Source organism: Anomaloglossus baeobatrachus, chromosome 2 (genome assembly GCF_048569485.1).
Source record: "Anomaloglossus baeobatrachus isolate aAnoBae1 chromosome 2, aAnoBae1.hap1, whole genome shotgun sequence".
In the NCBI taxonomy this organism is placed as follows: Eukaryota; Metazoa; Chordata; class Amphibia; order Anura; family Aromobatidae; genus Anomaloglossus; species Anomaloglossus baeobatrachus.
In genome coordinates this window covers 644,150,581-644,169,351 of record NC_134354.1, presented here as the reverse complement: position 1 = coordinate 644,169,351, position 18,771 = coordinate 644,150,581, and the positions used below count along the sequence as shown (strand labels likewise).

General features: G+C 45.1%; 1 protein-coding gene across 3 annotated transcripts in view; it reads right to left on the bottom strand.

The window, feature by feature from the left end:
* The window catches only part of KCNH3 (potassium voltage-gated channel subfamily H member 3), a 166,178-nt gene that overhangs the window by 27,850 nt on the left and 119,557 nt on the right, over positions 1 to 18,771 (bottom strand). For all 3 annotated transcript variants that reach the window (XM_075336943.1, XM_075336944.1, XM_075336945.1), the window contains 2 exons: positions 9,355 to 9,554; positions 7,899 to 8,148 (listed from right to left, as the gene is read on the bottom strand). In XM_075336943.1, the coding sequence (XP_075193058.1) occupies positions 7,899 to 8,148; positions 9,355 to 9,554 (450 nt within the window). The remainder of the gene's footprint in view (positions 1 to 7,898; positions 8,149 to 9,354; positions 9,555 to 18,771) is intronic.

Here is an 18,771-nt window from a genome sequence, read left to right as displayed (position 1 = left end):
CATAAAACTGAACTGGGGGTAAAAGCAGAGCTATGTCTGGCAGTGGTCTGCAGACAGGATGGGCATAAAAAAGGATGTGGTGTCTTCCCATTGGTTGTAGCTGAATGATGGTATTTCATCTGTGAGATACCCACCAGCTACATTCAGCCAGAGATTCTGCATCTGTCAAGGTAATGCAGCCCAGTGGGTGAGCATAACCTGCGTCCACCTGCGCCGCTGGCATCGACTCCTCTCCCATCATCAGCACTATGCATGAAAGGAACACGTTGTCACTTGGCGACCGGAGTACAAATTGACGGAGCGGACTCCGTTGGTGACTTAACAGCCGTGTGCGGCAATGATGCAAACCTGGCTGCGGGCCATCGTCAGGGCAATGTGACACACGTGCCTTGTATGGCTCACGTGTTGAACCTAATTCTCCAGCAATTTTTAAAACACCATCACGGCCTACATGGCCTTGTGCAGCGGGCACGCTCGCTATGTGCTCACTTCCATCGTGCGCACACAGCAGCTCAACAATTTTCGTCGCTACAGAAGTCTTTAGGTCTGGTGGTTAAACGCCTGAAATGCGATGTGCCCACACGCAGGAATTTGATTCTGCACATGTTGCAGCATTTGTGGCAGCACCGCCGAACCCTGCTGCAATACGTTATGACATATAGCCTGGGATAACTTGATCCAGAGGTGGTGCAGATCACGCTGCTGGAGTGGTGTCAGATCAAGGACCTATGCACCCTGCTACACAGTTTACAAATGTCGACGAAGATGTTTAGCACTGGCAATGTCATTCTCAGCGTGACAATTCTGGTCATCTACATGATGGAGCACACTGTAATTGTTATTCGGAGTCAGGTGTTGGGACAAGAGGAAGGGGAGGAAGTACAGGAGGAGTCATATGCGGAAGGGATAACAAGATCTACGAGGTCCAGATGGTCAGCGGCACCTATGCGGCAGTCATGGTGAGGGAGAGGGATTAACAAGGGCGCATAGTATCAGCAAAAAGTGTTGAGGAAGGTGCAGGAGCCCATGAAGAAATGGAGGACGAACTGGCGATGGGCATGGAAGACTCCGCAGATGAGTGAGAGCTTGCTCACATTTCGGTTGTGCGAGGTTGTGGGGAGAGGGCAGAGGAAGGAGGCACGATTCTCACCTCTCTGCCACCAACACACCAAGGACTTGGTCCTCCTGGATGCACAAGACACATGAGCACCTTCTTGCTGCACTACCTACAACATGACCCTCGGATTGTACGAATTCAAAGTAATCCAGAATACTGGGTTGCCACACTGTTAGATCCCCGGTACAAGACAAAATTTGGCGAAATAATTCCTGCCATAGAAATGGACGCACGTATACAGGAGTATCTGCAGAATGTGGTACGCAATCTTAGATCTGCTTTTCCACTAAACACCAGTGCTGCACAGAGTGAATCTCAACGCTTTGTCATGGATAGGAGGAAATGGTCTTTTACTTGTCCACATCTGAGGGACCGAGGGCTGGCTGCTGTGCTGAGATGGCGTTGAGTACGGTGTCCCTGCAGAGTTGCACTTTTGGTCATATACCAAAATGAGTTGAAAAAGGACAGATGCTGGTGGAAAAGGGAACAGGTGTGTTGGAAAGGGGAAAAAAGTTTTGGTCCGTGGATTTGGTGGTTAAGCAACAGTAACATTTGCTGAAGAAACACCATCTGTTACAGTGGGACTGGCAGATTTGGATAAAGTGGTATATACTATGTTACCGCTATATAACGAAAATTAATAAGAAAAGAAAGAGAAAGGTATATATCCCCATCAGCAGTCAGTGTGCACCGTGCTCCCAGTTGGAAAAGGAGAGGTTGGCAACTGGAAGGTTTGGTGGAGGATACAGAGCTGTGTGGCTATGAAACTAATAGTAGCCTGAACCGAGTTAGACGCCATTCGGATCTGGAGACTGGGAGCCCTGTTAGCGTCACAGGGTCCACATGCCCACCCAGCCCAGGAACTCCCTGTTAACAACACAGGGGCCATTGAGTACGCTGACCGTGTGCGTAGGGACACACCTGTGGACAGCAGGCGCATCAGCAGCAGCAGGCCTGTTAATGCCACTGGGCTGCACAAGCAGGACTGGTAGGACAGGAGCTGGTCTTAACCGTTCTGCGTTACCAACTGTGGTGGTGGCCTGCATCGACACCCTATCCCTGCCTACCTCTGGCCTAAAGCCGCAATGGGTTCAACACATGGAGGTGTGCTCTTTCGGAGCATAATAGAAGACTGCGCACCTCCTTGTTGGCTCCAGCCCCTTTTATAACCTGGGTCCGCCCCAAACCAGGGTGAACCACAATGCACCTCCTGGAGACAAAAGTAGAGTGACACGTCATGAGTGGCATAACTAGCGTCCTATTTGGAACCGCAACTTCAATGATGACCTCATGGCTGCCATGACCCAAACACCGCACCAGTCATCGTCTGACCATCAATAATGCGGTGACAAGTCATAGGGGTGGGCCTCTGCAAGCCATTTGGGAGGACACCTGATGCCCTGTGGTCTATATGGGACCCCCACATCAGGGGCAGGGCCAAAGAGTTCATTACCGGACCTAGTCTCTGATGCAGTAAGTGCCTGAGCATGCTCAGTAGCATGAAATACAGTCTCTGAAAAAAGACTATCAGCTTTAGCATGGTGTCTAGGCACAAAACAGGACTTAGACCCGGCACGGAATGCAAGCACCTGTGCAAAGAGGCTTTTCACACTTAGTGTGGGAGCATGCGCTGTATCCCGAAATGAAGACTTAGCCTCAGGAATGGCACAGTCAGGCTGAGCATACTCACTAGGCGAAACACTGTAATTAGGCTGCAGCTGGGGTAAATCGGCACACGCATGCGCACTAGCTGCCTCTCCACACTTAGACGTGGAGGCGAAATTGCTCTTGGAGATGCTGTCTATGAACAGAAGGAAAAGCTAAAGGAAGCCTGACTTTCTATCCCTCCGAATTATCAAATGCAGCAATGAATTCCCTGAGTTTGCTATAACATTAGCGTAGCAAAATGTGCATGAGGGTGTCATGTAGAGGTGCTATAAATAGCTTGGCACCAGTGGGGCACTAATGGAATACAACAGCCAGTTCTATGATGCCACTAAATGGCAGTATTTTTTGCTATCATTATAGCTTATTAAAAACAGAGCAGGAGGGTGTCATGCAGAGGTGATAGAAATAGCTTGGCACCAGTGGGGCACTAATGGAATACAACAGCCAGTTCTATGATGCCACTAAATGGCAGTATTTTTTCCTATCATTATAGCTCATTAAAAACAGAGCAGGAGGGTGTCATGCAGAGGTGCTGCACATAGATTTGCACCAGAGGGGCACTAATGGAGTACAACAGCCACTTCTTGTATGCCACTAGGTACACTGAGTGTTTGCTAGTATAATGGCTTAGTAACAATGAGTTTGAGTGTGCAATGCAGGCAGACGTGCTGCAAATATCTTTGCAATAGTGTGACTAGACAAAAGTCCAATAGCCACGTTTAGGATGCCACTAGGTACACTGACTGTTTGCTAGTATAATGGCTTAGTTAAAAAGAGTTTGAGTGTGCAATGCAGGCAGACGTGCTGCAAATATCTTTCCACTAGTGTGACTAGACAAAAGTACAATAGCCATGTTTAGGATGCCACTAGGTACACTGACTGTTTGCTAGTATAATGGCTTAGTTAAAAAGAGTTTGAGTGTGCAATGCAGGCAGACGTGCTGCAAATATCTTTCCACTAGTGTGACTAGACAAAAGTACAATAGCCATGTTTAGGATGCCACTAGGTACACTGACTGTTTGCTAGTATAATGGCTTAGTTAAAAAGAGTTGGAGTGTGCAGAGGACAGGAGGGTACAGTGCCAGGATTGTGGGGCTCTGGGTAGAGGAATGGAAGCCTGCCTTTCTATTCCCTCCTAATGGTGAAATGCAGCGACGAAATCCCTGACCTTGGCTACACAGACGCTGTCGCTGTTTTCAGGACCTGTCACCTATGGCTCTGACCCTACCGGTTTGAGCCGTTAAAAGGACTGATAGAAAGTGCTCTCCCATACCTCCCAACTTTTGAAGAAGGAAAAGAGGGACAAAGTTTGCGGCGCGCGTAGCGCGTCGCGGCAAATTTTTAGGCCACGCCCCCTAACCACACCCATTTCACAGTTACGCCCATATCCACTCCCCATCCACACCCATTCAGCAAACTGAAACTGCAGAAGCTGTCCGTGATCGCTCTGAGCCACCACAGATGCGCAAGCGCTGGCCATATGAACCACATTACCTATTACCGCAGGCGCAAGATTATGGGCGGCGCTGTGATTGTCCTCAGCAAAGTCATTCAAGTACCCACCCATAATCTCGTGCCCACGCTTCTCACTCTGCCTCCACCGTTATGCGCAAGCACTGTCCATATGAACCATGTTACCTATTACCGTGGGCGCGAGATTATGGGCGGCGCTGTGATTGTCATCAGCAAAGTCATCCAAGTACCCGCCCATAATCTCGTGCAAGCGGTCATAGGTAACATGGTTCATATGGCCAGCACTTGCGCATAACAGTGGAGTCAGAGGGAAAAGTGCGGGCACGAGATTATGGGTGGGTACTTGGATAACGCTGCTGATGACAATCACAGCGCCGCCCATAATCTCGCGCCTGCGCAATCACCTGAAAAAGCGTTCACATGCGCAAAACTTCGGGAGGACAGTTACATGAGGAAGGCGTCCTTGTGTATGTAAATGAGCAATGGGGGACTGCGTAAAGCGGCAGGAGGGGGAATAACCGACGCTAGACAGCCCGCCCCCGTGACCATAAAAAACATTTGCATACAAAAAGGTAAGACTTCATAAAGTATTTTTGTAGGTCTCAAAGGGGGCACAATAACAACAGGAACCTTTCTAGAAGCAGCCCAGGAGCTGCAGAGGGGAATCTATTACTTTCATTGTGAAATTTCTGCTGACAGGTTCCCTTTAACTGGTAGGGGAGCCAGGATAAAGCAGAGCTGAAGTTGTTGGGCAGCTAGGACCCAGCAGCTCCACAGGCAGGAGACCACTGATCGGTAAGCTAATAGAAGTCTGCAGATGTAACTCTGCATAGGTTATTACTGGCCAGTGCTATCTGCAGGAGAGAGAAGTGCTGGTTGCACGGTCTTCTCCTCAGCTTCCTGATTCCCAGTGTGTCTGCAGCAGTGAGAAGCCGCACACGGGGAGTCAGAGAACAGCTGCAGGGAAGCTCCGGGGCTGGGGATGTCGGCTCTGGGGGAGGGGGGGGTCGGCTCTGGTGCAGGGGATCCACTCCGGGGCTGCGGATGTCCGCTCTGGGGGAGGGGGGGGTCGGCTCTGGTGCAGGGGATCCACTCCAGGGCTGGGGATGTCCGCTCTGGGGGAGGGGGGGCTCGGCTCTGCTGCAGGGGGGGGGTCGCTCTGCTGCAGGGGGTGATTCATACCTCAGCAGCAGTCACAGGAGTTTCAAGGTGCGTGCTCGGCTCTGTAATGAATAGAAGGGAGAAACAGCTAGGCGGGGCTACAGTGGGTGGGTGGAGCCATGGGACAAACAGCCTCACGGGCGGGACTCGGGATCAAAGGCTCAAAAGAGGGACTGTCCCGCTGTATCCGGGACGGTTGGGAGGTATGGCTCTCCCTAAGCTGTCCAGCGCTGTGTATGGAGCGCATACAGCTGTATCAGCGATAGGACAAAGGACGGAGTTGCGACAGTGATGTCTGACACCAAAGACGCAGAAGAGATAATGGCGTCCTGGAGGAAAATGTCCGGTTTTATAATGCAGGGACATGTGACATGGACATCCTATCACACATGCCGTTGCTTCTCTGGCTAAAAGTCCACTTAGCTGTGTGTGTGTCTGGGATTGGCTGACATGCTGGCCCGCCCCACAAGACGCGCGCGCTTAGGGAAGGAAGACAAGGAAAAAAAAAAAAAAATGGCGATCGCCATTATAGAAACAGCAGTGATCTGAAGGCGCTGTTCCCGCACACTATACACTGAAATGTCATAATAGTGTGAGTCACTGTGTGAGTGACTTACACTATTACAACGGAAAGCCAGCTAGGAATTAGCTGTTTTTTTGCTGCTAGAACCGTTCTCGAACGTTTCTAGAACTATCGAGCTTTTGCAAAAAGCTCAAGTTCTAGTTCGATCTAGAACAGGCCCCAAAATCACTCGAGCCTAGAACTGGAGAACCTCGAACCGCGAACCGCGCTCAACTCTATTTAAGAGTAACTTGGTTTGAGAGCGTTTTGCAAGACAAGCAAAGCTTTTTAAAAATTTGTAACTTGGTTTAAGAGCAATGCTTTGCAATAAGAGAAAATTCCCACCGTGTACACTTCCGGGTCCGTCCTTTCACCGCTTTCTGACACGCTCTGGAGGTCACTTTCTGTCCATATGTACTGTTTACTGTATACAATATACCATTGCAGAGTACAGTATATACTATATGGCATTTCTATCAATTTGCATTTGTGGATACAGTATTGTACTCTTTCGGCTAACCAGTATAGCACCTTGCTTATACTGTACCTCCCACATACCAGCAATTCTATTGGAAGCTAATGTGCAGTTTAATTTGTGTTATATGTTTTTTTACTGTGCAGTATTTTGTATTAGTGTACTGTAATAATTTTATATAAATACAGTACATTATTTTGTATTACTATAATAAGTTTTTATAAATATTGTAAATATTTTTGGGTGGTGGAACGAATTGTCTGCTTTTCAATTATTTCCTATGGGAAAATTCTCTTTGTTGATATAAGAGTAACTAGGTTTAAGAGCACATTCCCGGAACCAATTGTGCTAGTAATCCAAGGTTCCACTGTAATTATATATATATATATATATATATATATTTATATATATATATATATATATATATATATATATAGTACATAGGAGACACCGGGGCAGGAATATAAATATCACATAGGAGACAATAGGGCTGTCATATAGATATCATGGGAAATGCTTGCTAAGGCTGGTGTATATACAGTACATCCCATAGAGGACACTGGAGGTAAGAGATTGGCATACAGCCATCACATAAGACTGACGTGTATATATCACATAGGATACGCTGGAGCTGACACATATGCATCACATAGGAGACATTGAGGCTGATGTATAGGCTGGACTCACACTAGCGTATGACATCCGATGCGAGAGCATCAGATGCGATATGTTAATGACCCCCGACTCAGGCTGCGAGCCTGAGCCAAGTGTCATGCGACTATGAAGCTGGGGGTGGGCGCTGCGGAGGAGAGGGAAGGGTTAATCTCCCCATCTCCTCCATTATCAGCCTGTGCGTATATCGCACTGCACTAGGATAACATCCGAGTGCAGTCCGATGTATCTCTCGCATCCATTTACTTGAATGGGTGCAAGAGATATGGCTCTCGCAGAAAATCGCACGATACTGCCGCTTTTCTCCCATCCAGAATCTGGATGCGAGAAAAGCTGACCAACTGCTCTCCCTCATTGACTAACATAGGTCCGAGTGCAAAGCAAGATTTTCTCACATTGCACTTATCCGTTTTTCACGCTCGTGTGAGTGTGCCTATATATATCACATAGGATATGCAGGGGCTGGTGTACACATTCCCAGGAAAAAAGACAGGAGTGTAGCGCGTGAAATCTCCGCCTACAAGGAACGTCCTGATGTTGGAATCAGCCAGTGTCAGGACAATATAGCATTGTGTGTGCCACGGCATTTAGTAGTGAACGCTACATGCGTGTTTCAAGAAAAACTAAAGGGACTGGACGCCCAAGCACTGTGGCCCATTGGGGTGCTATGCGAGGACTGGACCAAATTATGCTGTTGGCTGGAGGATTTCCACCACTGCTTTAATAGCTTTATGATTAATTATTAGCAAGAATATACTGTCTCTACGCACCCAGAATTGCCAACACAACTCCATCCTTGAGAACTTCCATGGATCCGGAGCACACACAATATAGAGCTTCCAGAGCATCCCCCTGCCGGATGAGGTATTCGCCTGGTGTGCAGAATGAAGTCCTAATATTTAGTGACAAAGAGCGCAAGCAGCCTCGGCTTGCCAGGGAAAAGAGAGGCATTTGAAGCAGTTCCTTGTTGAGGTGCATAGCAATATCAGCTCGTAGTTCATCTGGAAGACTGCGCAAGAGCTGCAAAACATAAAAAATGAAACTGAAAGGGTCACAGTATACAAATGGTCAGCAGAACATGTGGGTCCTATCAGTGATTGACAGCTATGCACACTTATACAAAGAAAGCTGTCAACCACTGATAGGACCACCCACTGGGCCAAAAATCCCAGAAAGAGCAGAGAATTAAATGATTAACAGGTTATATTGAATCTTTTGTCACAAACGATATTTCAATCTACTCAGCCCCTCCTGCCCTGTAACACGGTGCCTGCATATTGGATATGGTGACAGGTTTCCTTTAAAACCTTTGTAACTGCCTTACTGGAAGAACTGCCACAGGGAGAATTAAATTTTTTTTTTCCCTGCAGCTGATCGTTTCCTCTTATTGGGATGGGGAACGGAACTCTAACAGTTTCTGCTCACTTTACAGTGAACGCGCAGTATTTACACTCCAGTATTTGATTGATAGCTTGCTTGCTGAGGAGTAATTACAGCACACTTACGTACAATGTAGTGAACAGTGACTGTTAAAGCTCTACACCGCCCTGATATCGTCTCTCCATAACTAACCCCTGGGCTTGATGCCAGCTGACATTCACAGCTGACATCAGCACCCAAAAATATTACCCCGATTGCCACCGCACCAGGGCAATCAGGAAGAACCAGGCAAAGCGCCGGAATTGGCACATCTACTATGATATGCTAATTCTGGTATTTGGCTGTGAATGGCCATAAACCATGGACTTTCCCAGCTTGCTAATACCAGTCTACAGCTGTCTGCTTTATCTGGTGGTTATCAAAAATAGGGGTGACCCCACATCATTTTTTTGTATTACTGATTTATTTAGTGCCCAGCAGTGACCTGAGAGTCAGAGAAGTGTCTAGGCATCTTTCCCACTATGTTTCCTTCTATTTCAGCAATTTTCCAGCCCTCCCTCCCCAAGTCCTCCTGTTAGGATCTACCGGAAAAATGCTTGAGTTTCCCATTGACTTCAATTATGCTCGCTACTCGAAGCGAGCCCGTCCGAGCGTCCGACCTGCACGATTGGAGTAGTAACGAGCACTCATGCATTTTAGTGCTGTCTCTTGAGTTGTATGGATATTTAAATTATTTTATTCACTTTTATAGAGCTATCATCTTTAATAGCACTTTAGAGACATTATCGTATATATGTTGGCCCAAATAATCACTTTGTAGCATTTAGAAAGGTCTTGTTCTCTTACCGCATTAGTATCGATACCATTGTTCATTGCCCATGTTGTTTGGACATACTCTAACATGCGCTGTTTTAGAGGTTTGGGAATCCCATGAATACGGATGTAATCTCGTAGATCCCGTGTACGGCTGTGGTACAGGAATCTTCTTGCATAGAGACGCTGGATAATGGCCGTGACATTTCCAAACACCAGTGCGTGCATAAGGGCTGTTGAGAAAGTGATTAATGGTTAAAGGCAACTAGGTAGTAATAAAGTAAGATGCAAAAGCAGATCTGATTGGTCTGGGTCTCTATTTTTCATTTATGTAGCACCAACACGTACTTGTAACATTTTAGTTTGTTAGTAGAATTTTAATCTAGTTAGTATTTGTAAATGCCTATGCCAGGACACTGAATTGCTGAGAAGAAACCAATCAGTCTCGGAAAGGTCTTACAAATTTCCTAAAGATGACGCCTCCAAATAAACCTTAAACCTCAGTACTATTTCTGCAATATATCAATTTAAATCCACATAATATTAAACATATTACACACTTTTTTTGCATTAACACACTGCCATAGCTAAATAGGTTACAGAGTCAAGTTTACTGGGCAATTTTAATTTCTATGAAAGTGAACCTAGCTGTATGAATATTGGCTAACTATATGAAAGATTTACTAAGCTTTATCTATTGAAATAGGAATAATAAATAACTAAAATTGTTACTCAATAGTGTAAACGTGCCCGGGGTGGTAGCTATCGGCGAGCGCTGCGTTTTCTGTGCCCCGGCATTCATGCTTGAGTTGTGTGTGTGTGTGTGTGTGTGTGTGTGTGTGTGTGTGTGTGTGTAGGAGCATAACCCATTTGTGCTGATTTATGCCTCTAAGTCGGAGACCTCCATCTTTTCCTCTGCTGCACATAATGTGATACTGCTGGGTCTTGAATGTCACAATAAAGAGTCCAAACCAGATATTAAAAACGTACATTTCTTTGTATTCAAGTGAACTCAAGTACAGGATATAGCAAATAATACATCGTCCATTTTCCACATTAACATACACCGGCTCTTCCAGGAGGATTACTGACATGATCTTATTCTCTTCCATAGTGGCTGCCAAGGAGGGAGGGGGAGGCTGGTTCGTAGGCATCCTACCGATCTAAAAATTACATGGGCCCAGGTATATTGCTATGGCTATTATACCCCAGGCACTACCATTGTAATTTCCAACGACTGCTCTTAGAGTCATTGCCTCTTTGCCACTGTCCTTCAGCAGGACGTCTCTTCTTCACCAAGTTCCCCTTTTCCACCAGCCTGGAAATGTATATGCACTTTTTGACAAAGCTTGCCTGGTAGGAGTCTTCCTTTGCTCAGTCTGCCTCTGGAGAGTTACATCTGCATAACAAGCCTGGTGTACTCTTCCACCTTCTTTGCTTGACCTCCTTCTCTTGTTTCTACTATACAACAAACACCAAACAGAAAACTACTTAATCCCTTATATCCCCTTACTCCACCCCACTGTGGGCCGGCTCTGCAGTTAACCCTGTCATAACTGTCCTTTTCCCTGATATCTGTTGTTTAATAGACCTAAACCTTCACTCAGTACTCTAGAGGAGTGAACAGGAGAAAAGTGACGTCTTGTGGCAATACCGTGGCCATGGGGAGTCAAACATGTTACAGTTAAGATACCGTCACACTTAGCGACGCTCCAGCGATCCCACCAGCGATCTGACCTGGCAGGGATCGCTGGAGCGTCGCTACATGGTCGCTGGTGAGCTGTCAAACAGGCAGATCTCCACAGCGATCAGAGATCAGCCACCAGCGACCCGTGTAATGACGCTGTACTTGGTATCCATGCTACATATCGGGTTACTAAGCAAAGTGCTTTGCCTATAGTTACCCAATGTGTATCTTGGCTACGTGTGCAGGGAGCAGGGAGCCGGCTTCTAGAAGCTGCGGACGCTGGTAACCAAGGTAAATATTGGGTAGCCAAGCAAAGCCTTTGCTTGGTTACCCGATGTGTACCTTGGTTACCAGCGTCCGCAGAAGTCGGCTCCCTGCTCTCTGCACATTCAGATCGTTGCTATCTCGCTGTCAAACACAGCAATGTGTGCTTCACAGCAGGAGAGCAACGACCAAAAAATGGTCCAGGACATTCAGCAATGACCGGTGACCTCACAGCAGGGGCCAGGTCGTTGCTGGATGTCACACAAAGCGACATCGCTAGCAAGATCGCTTTTGCGTCACAAAAACCGTGACTCAGCAGCGATGTCGCTTAGTGAGACGTGGCCTTTACACAACATTAAAAAGGCATATATCACACATTCAGGGGGGCACACGACTGTAGGTCCATCCTGTTACAATAGTCCACAAAAGGTCCCTCAAAGGCGCAACCAAAAGTTCCATTGTTTGCTTATTTAATTGAAATTACTTCAAAACAAGCTATTTAAAATGAGTTTGGTAAGTAAGGAAGCTGCTTATGGGCTTTATGCCATGGAGTGAGTCTCCAGAAACTGGAAATAAAACCAATGGATACCAAAAACTCTTTAAAACTAAGGCAGAAGGAGGTGGAGAATCAAACCAAAAGACATTAAAAGGGTTTCCCAAGAATGGCATTATTCTGTAGGTTAAATATACTGTAACAAACTGAGCTTTACTCTACCCCTGCTGCCTCACACCACATGTAATACACTTTCATAGTGTTTAAGGCCTTCTTCACACGTCAGTGATTCCAGTACGTATGTCGCCGTTTTTATATGTAACAGAATCAATGATATACGCAGACCCATTAACACTAGAACTACTGGACTCGTGACACCTATATAGAAATACATGGTGCAAAGTAGTCAAAATGACTACCTCAGTAGTTCTAGTGTTAAAATCAAAAGGTCTGTGCACACATCAATGATTTCTCAGGGACTATGTGTCCATGCAGCACACACGTTTGTCCGTGTGTTCTGCACGGAGACAAGTCCGTTTTTCTCCGGCACCACTGATGTCACACAGACGACACAGTGATGTGATCCATGGCAAACGTACCAGAGAAAACATGTGCCTGTGAAATAAAATGATTTTCTATACTCACCTGTCTCCAGCGCTGCTGTCTCCTGCTTCCAGGCCGGCTAATTATGCTCGTGAATATTCACTGCACCGCGACCCGGACGTAACAGCAGTGGGGAGATAGCAGTGGCCGGAGTCAGCAGCGTGGGAGACATCAGCACCACGGACAGCAACGCCAGGAACAGGTGAATATAAAGTTCCTACTCGCTATCACTATCACGGATAACACATGGAGAACACACGTGCCAAAATCACAGCTCTTGGAGGGACATACGCAGTTTTAACACGTCAGTGAAAAATGTGTGTGATTTTCACTGACATGTGAAAGATGCCTAATGCGGGTGTCACACGGTACGATATATCGGGCGATATGTCGGCGGGGCCACGTCGGAAGTGACGCACATCTGGCATCGTTTGATATATTGTAGCATGTGACAGCTACGAGCGACGGTGAACGAGCAAAAATACTCACCTTATTGTTGCTCGTTGACACGTCGCTCATTTTCAAAAAGTCGTTTCTTCTTCTTTGCGCCGATTGTTCATCGTTCCCGTGGCAACACACATCGCTCCGTGTGACACCCTGGGAACGATGAACACAGATTACCTGTGTCCTGCTGGCAATGCGGAAGGAAGGAGGTGAGCGGGATGTTTACGTCCCGCTCATCTCCGCCCCTCCGAGTCTATTGGCTGGCGGCTGTGTGACATCGCTGTGATGCCAAACGTCCCTCCCCCTTCAGGAAGAGGATGTTCGCCACCCACAGCGAGGTATTCCGGGAGGTAAGTGCGTGTGACAGGGGGTTAACGACTTTGTGCGCCACGGGCAACTAATTGCCCGTGACGCACAAACGACGGGGGGGGGGGGTACGATAGATCGTCCCGTGTGACACCCACATAAGGCTAAAAGTAGACTTTCAATACATGTTCCACACATTAAATATATATTGCACACACATTACACAAAACTTGTACAGATCTGGTTCACACATTAGATGCAAGCAGAACTCTCATATTAGATGCACACTTTAGACTCATGACACACATGTCAATCACATACAGGTCGCTCACATATTGGAGTTAAACATACACATTCGCCACTCAAACAAGATAAAAAATACATATATCAGTCACACATTAAATGCATGCTGCTTATGTCACTCACACATTAGATACACTTTGTATACATATCACTGATACATCACATATGTGAAATACACCTCACACAAATTAGACACATCACTCATAATTTAGACACATGCCACACATCAATCTCACTTTAGATACATGTCACTGAAAAATTACACATGTGCTGGGAAGAAGTCACAGCTTGCATACATATTCTAAACTATGCTGCCCGGCTAATCCACCTGTCCCTCTGCTACTCCCCGACCTCTTCTCTCTGCCAATCCCTTCACTGGCTTCCCGTTGCCCAACGACTCCAGTTCAAAACCCTTACCATGACCTACAAGGCCATCCACAACCTGTCTCCTCCCTACATCTCTGACCTAGTCTCCCGCTACTTACCTGCATGTAACATTCGATCCTCACAAGATCTCCTTCTCTACTCCCCTCTCATCTCCTCTTCCCTCCATCGCATCCAAGATTTCTCCCGTGCCTCCCCCATACTCTGGAATGCTCTGCCACAACACATCAGACTCTCGCCTACCTTGACAAGCTTCATAAGGAACCTGAAGACCCACCTCTTCCGACAAGCCCACAAACTGCCGTAACACTCAGTCTGATATAGCGCCGCACAATCAGCTCTACCCTCACCTACTGTATCCTCACCTATCCCTTGTAGACTGTGAGCCCTCGCGGGCAGGGATCTCTATCCTCCTGTACTAGTCTGTGCCTTGCATTGTTTATGATTATTGTACTTGTCCCTATTATGTATACCTCTTTCACATGTAAAGCGCCGTGGAATTGATGGCGCTATAATAATAAATAATAATAATGTCTTACACTTCACCTATTACATACATGTTGTACACACACCATGTCGATGAAATTACTTTTTGAAGAGTAACTCCTTGGCTGTGATAAGCACCACTCCTTTCCAGGGTCCCTGAGCGCCCTTTCCATATAGTTTTATATTTTGAGTTCCTGCTCCTCCTATTTTACTCCTTACGCTATACCCCTCTTCTCCCTTCCTATGCCACCGCCTTTGTTTTCTATTTCACTTCACTGCTTTCTTCCTAGTGCTCTTCCATCTTTCTCTGCTCTTTTCTTTAGATTTTTCCCTTCACTAAACCGTGGCACCCATAATGGCCGTGTCTGGTACAGCCCGGAGAGCAGATTAGGAGTTTGGATCTGACTGTGCCTTTGTGCAAAGTAAGTTTCTTAAATATTTATTATGATTTTGGTGTGAAGGAATTTGAGTGGCCGAACAAAGCCCTCCAACACCTGAAATGAATTGGAAGGCTGATTATGGATACACCTTCTCATCCAACATCCGTGTTTGGCCTCATAAATCCTGTTTTGGCTGAACTGGGTCAACTTTCCCCTACTCAGAATCTCATGGAAAGCTTTTCTAGGTTAGAGGCTGTTTTATCTGTAAAAGTCACGCTAACTTAATACTAAGTATGGTTTTACAATGGGATGGTCCAATGGTCAGGTGTCCAAATACACTTATATATAGAAGTGTACGCTGTTTGAATCTAATCTCCAATTTCTACAAGTTACTGACGAACATACTACAAAGTGTGAGCAATCAAGAAGGCTCTCGAACAATATACCATCCTGAGACCCACAAAAAGAAGAACCATTATCCATAAAATTCCGGCAAGATCAAATATTTTCTTTCAGAATATAAAAATGTATGCTAATAAATATTATACAGTACATATGAGACACTGTCAAAAGACATGTGTGCGGTCAGTAGATGGAAAAAGAACACAACCCTCTCAACAAGAAGCAATGTCCCCAAACATTGCTCAACCTCGAAAGTAAATAATCTATTGATACCTGATGGTATGTGACCCACAAGGATATATGGATGACATTTACATATATATGAAGCAGCTTGGTACATACAGATATCTTTCGAGGCACCAATGGAGATTTTCTAATTGAGGTCTGTCTTTATATAGTACACAGCGTGGTATATTGTAGTATTATATCACTATTATTGATTGTTCTTCTGAGCGGTACTGCTTCAGAGGAAGCTATTAATACACAAATTGGGCCATAATCCACCAGCCAGCACATGCAGACACGTACGCCCACGCACATGTATGAACACGCTGTCACCATGGTAATGTCCCACGCTTGTCCCCCCACATACACAGCTCAGAAATCAGCCCACTTCTGAAAATTCCCAATTAACAAGGATTTAGTTACAGAAAGAAAAAATAGAAATAATGACAGGTATAAGCTAATGAGATCTCTAACACTCGCCCGAATCATATGGATATAGTACGTATTCGTCTTGAGCTGAAGATTTTAGCTGCAAAGAGTATTCTGCTCTTGATGTAAAGTAGAGACATGATCTGTGGGTTAATGTAGCTCCACTAAGAAAATCCACCCACTTAAGTTACAAAGGAAAAATATAAAGCGACATGTAAAATATAATGCATGTAAGTATAGATGTAATGTCTAGTATGACAAGTAAGATGCATAGATTATGTTTGTACAGACAGATCTAGTAGTTATCTGTGTTTGTTTATGTCTCTGTATAGAAGACTTAATGCACCTTCCACAATTCCTTCTCTACATTATGAGCTATTTCCCTTTATATCCAACTCATCAATATGGAATATTACATAAATTAATAATTATTTATTTAGAAAAATCTGCTCCCCCATCTGCTCCTGTGTTTGGCTACAGGTCGTTCCTATTGACATTGAGATCTGTCAGTCAGCTGCCAGCGCCTTCATTCACCAGAACTAAAATAGTCACAGGTCCATCAAGTCCAGCCTGTGATCCTAATTTGTTTATTCAAAGGGATGAAAAAGATCACAGGAGGCAAATGCTACTTGTCCAATATTGGAGGAAAAAGGTCTCAACATCAAATCTAAAAATAAATTCCCGGATCACCTTCCATCTCCATAATCTGTAATATTACATATATTATATTGTTATTAAAGGCATCCAGGTTCTTTTTGAACTTGTTCATTGAATCAGTCATCACAACATTGTGTGACAGGTGGTTCCAAAATCTCACTGCTTTTACTGTAAAGACTGGAGTAAGTTACCATCACCTGTATCATGTCTCCCCACAGCCTTTGTATACATTTTTCGAAGAAGGAATCGGGTTTCTTGCCGCGCTATTCCCCATATAGACAAAGTGATATAAATGTATTCAATGTCTTTAATGAATATTGCCAATTACAGGTTGACCTGTAATTGGCAATATTCATTAAAGACATGGAATAAATTTACATCCCTTCATCTATATGGTGAATAGCGCGGCAAGAAACCCGGTTCCTTCTTTGACTAATTTCTACTTAATTTCTTCGGGACTGCGGCTGTTCCATTTCTGCTAACACGCTATTACAGGAGTTGTGACTTACACAACCCATTTAGGTGAGTGCACCTACTTTTAATAATTTCACACGGGATCGCATCCACACTACATCCAAGTGGTACGCGTGCGGGCCGTGTGACACCCGTGATACCGGAGAAAAACGGACATGTCAGCGTGAGAAATACACGGACACACGTAAGTACGGAACGGACACACGTTCCGTTCCAAAATACTTACGTGTGTCCAAACCATTAGGAATACATAGGTCCACGTATGCACGTGTCTCCAATACGTGAGAAAACTGTCACTTAGGGTGTCTAACCTCCATTGATAGGTAGGGCAAATATCTCCCCCTAGAAAACAGCTAGTGGCCCCCTTTAGTAGATGGTCATAATTATGGACCGCCTATCTATTTACAATATCTGTATATTCTATATATTATATACATTGATTTGTTTAGGTGTTTTTTTAACAATAATGAATTAATAAAGATATATTTTTAATAGTTCATATTGGGTTACTTTCTCCAGCATGCTTTCCAAAACTGAAAAGTGAATACTTTACGATACCCAAAAGACAATACCTCAGGGACAATACACAGATACAGTACCTATCAGAGAAACACACAGCTATGGTACTTCTCGAACAAAAACAGAGATTTGTTGTCTATTAGAGAAACATATGCCTACAATACATATCAGAGAAACACATGGCTATCATATCTATGAGAGAAACACACAACTATGGTGCCGCTAGGTGGAACACACAGCTACGGTACCTTTAAGAGAAATACACAGCTACGGTATCTGTCAGAGAAACACATGGCCACAGTACATATCACAGACACAAAGCTATGGTGCGTATAAGAGATATACACGGGTACAGTACATATCAGAGAAATGCACATCTACAGTACATATCAGAGCATCACACAGCTACAGTATCTATCAGAGAATCATATTGCTATAATACCTATCAAACAAAAACAGAGACATGGTGCCTATTAGAGAAACATTCAGCTACAGTACATATCAGAGAAACACATGGCTATTGTATCTATGAGAGAAGCATAAAGGTTTTGGTACCTATCAGAAAATCACATAGCTACAGTACTTATCTTAGAAACGCATAGCTAAGACACCTATCAGAGAAACAAACAGCTTTAGTGCCTCTAGTCAAAACACAAAGTTATGGTGCCTTTAAGGGTATGCACATGCGCGTATAAATCGGACAAGTGCAATGCAAAAAAATCTTGCATTGCATTTGGCCCCATGCTGCAGCTCAGATCAGCGATTTTTTTCTCAGCCCTAAACGGACTAAGGAAAAAATCGCAGCATGCTGCAATTGCCTGTGAGAGCCATGTCACTCGCACCCATTCAAGTATATGGGTGCGAGAGAAACATCGGACTGCACTCGGATGTTATCCAAGTGCAGTGCGATATACGCACAGGCTGACAATGAAGGAGATTGGGGGATTAACCCCTTCCTCTCCTCTGCAGCGCCCGCCCTCAGCTTCGCAGCTTGTGACCCAATGGCAAGATCAGACCACAGTCGCATGACACTCAGCTCACGCTCGCAGCAGAGCCTGAGTCGGGGGTTATTAGCATACCACATCCATTGCTCTCGCAGAGAGATGCCATACGCAAATGCGTCTGCAGCCTAAGAGAAATATACTGCTACGGTATCTTTCAGAGAAACACACGGCTACAGTACATATCATAGACACAAAGCTATAATGCTTATAAGGGAAAGACGCGGGTACTGTACATATCAGAGAATCACACAGCTATAATATCTGAGAAATACAAGATCTTGGTACCTATCAAACCTACAAAAGATTTTCTAACACCAGTTGGTCTAACAATGTACGTAATAAATATGATGTATGATGTGGACTTCACCTCTATGTCAAAGTGATAATGTG